Raw genomic sequence first — 2,902 nt, 5'->3', positions numbered from 1 at the left:
TGATTTGACAGACAGTGAATTTGAGACTTCGATAGAGTCATATCGACAGAAAGAAACGAAAGTATAAATAAATGTTGATTCAGGATTGTACAACTCGAGTTAGATTTGACTTGAGTTTCCCAAAATCACATACTGAATTATTATTGCATTTGATATTTGCAATGCTTGATATTGATATGCTTACTCTATTGAATTTTAGCAAAACATGAGTTAGAGTTGGGCAGATCCGCCTAGTCTTTGGCAGAACCGCCGTGGCAGAACCATCAAGGAGCTGATCACTTTGTGCATGCGAGATGGGGCCTCGGTCCATGAGCATGGCCTGAAGATGATTGGGCTCGTGGACAAGCTCGTTGGCATGGATCTGATCTTGCCTTCGGAGTTGACCACCGACGTGTTGCTCTTATCGCTGCCTAGCTCATTTGATCCTTTTGTGGTGAACTTCAACATGAACAAGATGGAGCCGACCCTTGAGGAGTTGGTGAATATGATTGTGACTTTTGAGTCCACTATCAAGAAAGAGAAGCGGGTTCTTTATGTGGGCTCTTCATCTGATACGAAGACCGGTCCACCTGGGAAGGGAAAGAAGCGTTCTTTCCAGCGTCCCAAGAAGAACGTGCCCTTGAAGAGGCAGACTCCGAATCCCGTTGTGGCAGCCACCCCAGTGAAGGCTGACAAGACTGTTGACATCTGTCATCACTACAAGAAGCCTGGACATTGGAGGCGTAACTGCAGGGAATATCTTGCCCAGAAGAGCTCTGGAAACGGTATATTCTATATTGAAGTAAACATTTCAATTAACTCTACTTCTTGGGTATTGGATACCGGCTGTGGATCACATCTCTGTAATGATTTGCAGGTGATGGGAAGAAGTAGGAGGCTCAGGGAAGGTGAGACCTTCTTGAGGATGGGCAATGGAGCAAGGGTTGCTGCCAAGGCCGTAGGAGATGTTTGCTTGCATTTAAACAATGATTTTAAGTTAAAGTTAAGAGACGTTTTGATTGTACCTGAATTGGTGAAAAACATTATTTCCATTTCTATGCTTGATAAAGATGGATTTTCTTGTTTATTTAGCAAAGGTGTTTGCAACATTTACAAGAATGAATGTTTAATTGGTACTGGAGAACTTGAAAACGATCTCTACACCTTAAAATTGAAAGATATTCCACTAAACAATGTCCAAGCAATAATAACAACAAACAAGCGAAAACAAGATACTCTAAATTCGGCACAATTATGGCATGCTCGATTAGGACATATTTCCCTAAGAAGAATGAACAAGTTAGTGGGAGTGGGCACTTTGACTTGTTTACCGACTCTCAAGGAGTCATCAGGTGGCAAGGTTGAGTGTTCTGTCGAAACATATAGGAGTCGATGCATTGTAGTCGGGGATTCACCGCTTACCTTCGGGTATGGATATCCTATGTGATTTCATGTGTATGTAGTTTGAAATCTCTGGTCAGAGTATGGTGGTAATTATGAAAGGGGTTTCATAGATTACACCATCGATGCAACTACAACATTACACATAGTATCGATTCATTGACAACTCTCGATATACCAATGGTTATCGAATCGGTCGGGATATATGAGTTGAAGGGACCGTACTGTATGCTAACCATAATTGAATGGTTCTTGCAGGCACTATCATTTGATACCTAGGGAATCATGTGAGCGATGCTGTTAGGCATTTAACATGATTGGTTGGGTACTATCAAACTTGAGTTCTAACGTTCTTGTTATCAAGGAGTTGATAATTAAGAATGGAGCTATTTGGGTATGCTCGTATAAGGACATGTTTAGTCCGAATCACATGGAGATCTGAACCCACGGCTAGTTGTATCAATGAACCATTGAGGGCAACACAAGTACTAGCTTTCTAGATCCCGTTGAGAAGTAAAATAGTTCAATGTGTTGAACGGCTTATAAAGGAGTTTATAAGCTTGAGGAAAAATAGAAGTATGACTTCTATGTGGGAAATGTAATTTTTAATTTATGAATGTGTTCATAAATTAAAAGTTGGCCAAATAAATAATGTATTTGGAAATTGTGATTTTCATAAACATTATTATGGACTAAATTAAATTAATACAAGTGTTGAATTAATTAAATACTAGTGCGCCCAGTAGAGTCCAAATAATTAAACTAATTTAAGTGTTGAATTAATTAAATAACATTAGGCCTTGTAGAGCCCAATTGGAAATAGTTATTTAACTAGTGGGCTTGAGTAAAATCAAGTAAAGTTTAATTGGGCTCAAATATGTTTGGGACATTTAAATAAAAGTCGATGGGCCTTGTGTGGGGACCCGGGCTCTAACTCAATTCTTTTCGGGATTGATTGGATCTTTATTCAAAATGTGGGTCAAATTTTCGCTTTTTAACATTAATTCAAATGTAAATACTACGCATAATATCTTTCTTTATTTAATTACAACACATATAATATACATGTCATGTTTTACTACAAACACATCACTAATGTTTAATACAAACCATAAACTACGAGTAGTACAAATCTAGTACAATATCACTAGTGATCTTCTGCACCCGTAGTCACCACGCTATCTTGATCTCATCTCTGACATGCCCCAGATCCTGCCCCACCTGTTGTTATGCACACATACAGACATAACAACAGCCGAAAACTCCGGTGAGAACAAATCCCAGTATAAAACATGTATACATGCTAATACATAATCATAAATCATAAATCAAAGCAATAATAATGGGCTTCATAGTCTATGAAACCAATCTATATAATAATGCAATTCAAATCAAATCATGTCTTGACTCGACTCGACTCTACTCTAGGGATCCCGGTGTGAATAAGATGTCACTGTCTGTCACCTACCCTCCCAATCGGGGTAACTGTACGTCTTATTCCTAGACTTCGGTCATGTCTGTA

The 2,902-nt window shown here is 38.8% G+C and overlaps 1 protein-coding gene across 1 annotated transcript; it reads left to right on the top strand.

The window, feature by feature from the left end:
* Nucleotides 1-311: 311 nt before the first annotated feature.
* On the top strand, nt 312-945 carry LOC142518863 (uncharacterized). The gene is made up of 2 exons (XM_075621691.1): nt 312-764; nt 857-945. The coding sequence occupies exons 1-2, from the start codon at nt 326-328 to the stop codon at nt 871-873; spliced, it is 456 nt and encodes a 151-aa protein (XP_075477806.1). The 5' UTR covers nt 312-325; the 3' UTR covers nt 874-945.
* The last annotated feature ends 1,957 nt before the right edge of the window (nt 946-2,902 follow it).

This window comes from Primulina tabacum, chromosome 1, assembly GCF_025594145.1.
Source record: "Primulina tabacum isolate GXHZ01 chromosome 1, ASM2559414v2, whole genome shotgun sequence".
Lineage (NCBI taxonomy): Eukaryota > Viridiplantae > Streptophyta > Magnoliopsida > Lamiales > Gesneriaceae > Primulina > Primulina tabacum.
Note: the sequence above shows the minus strand (reverse complement) of the source record. Positions and strands in the feature narration are given on the sequence as shown.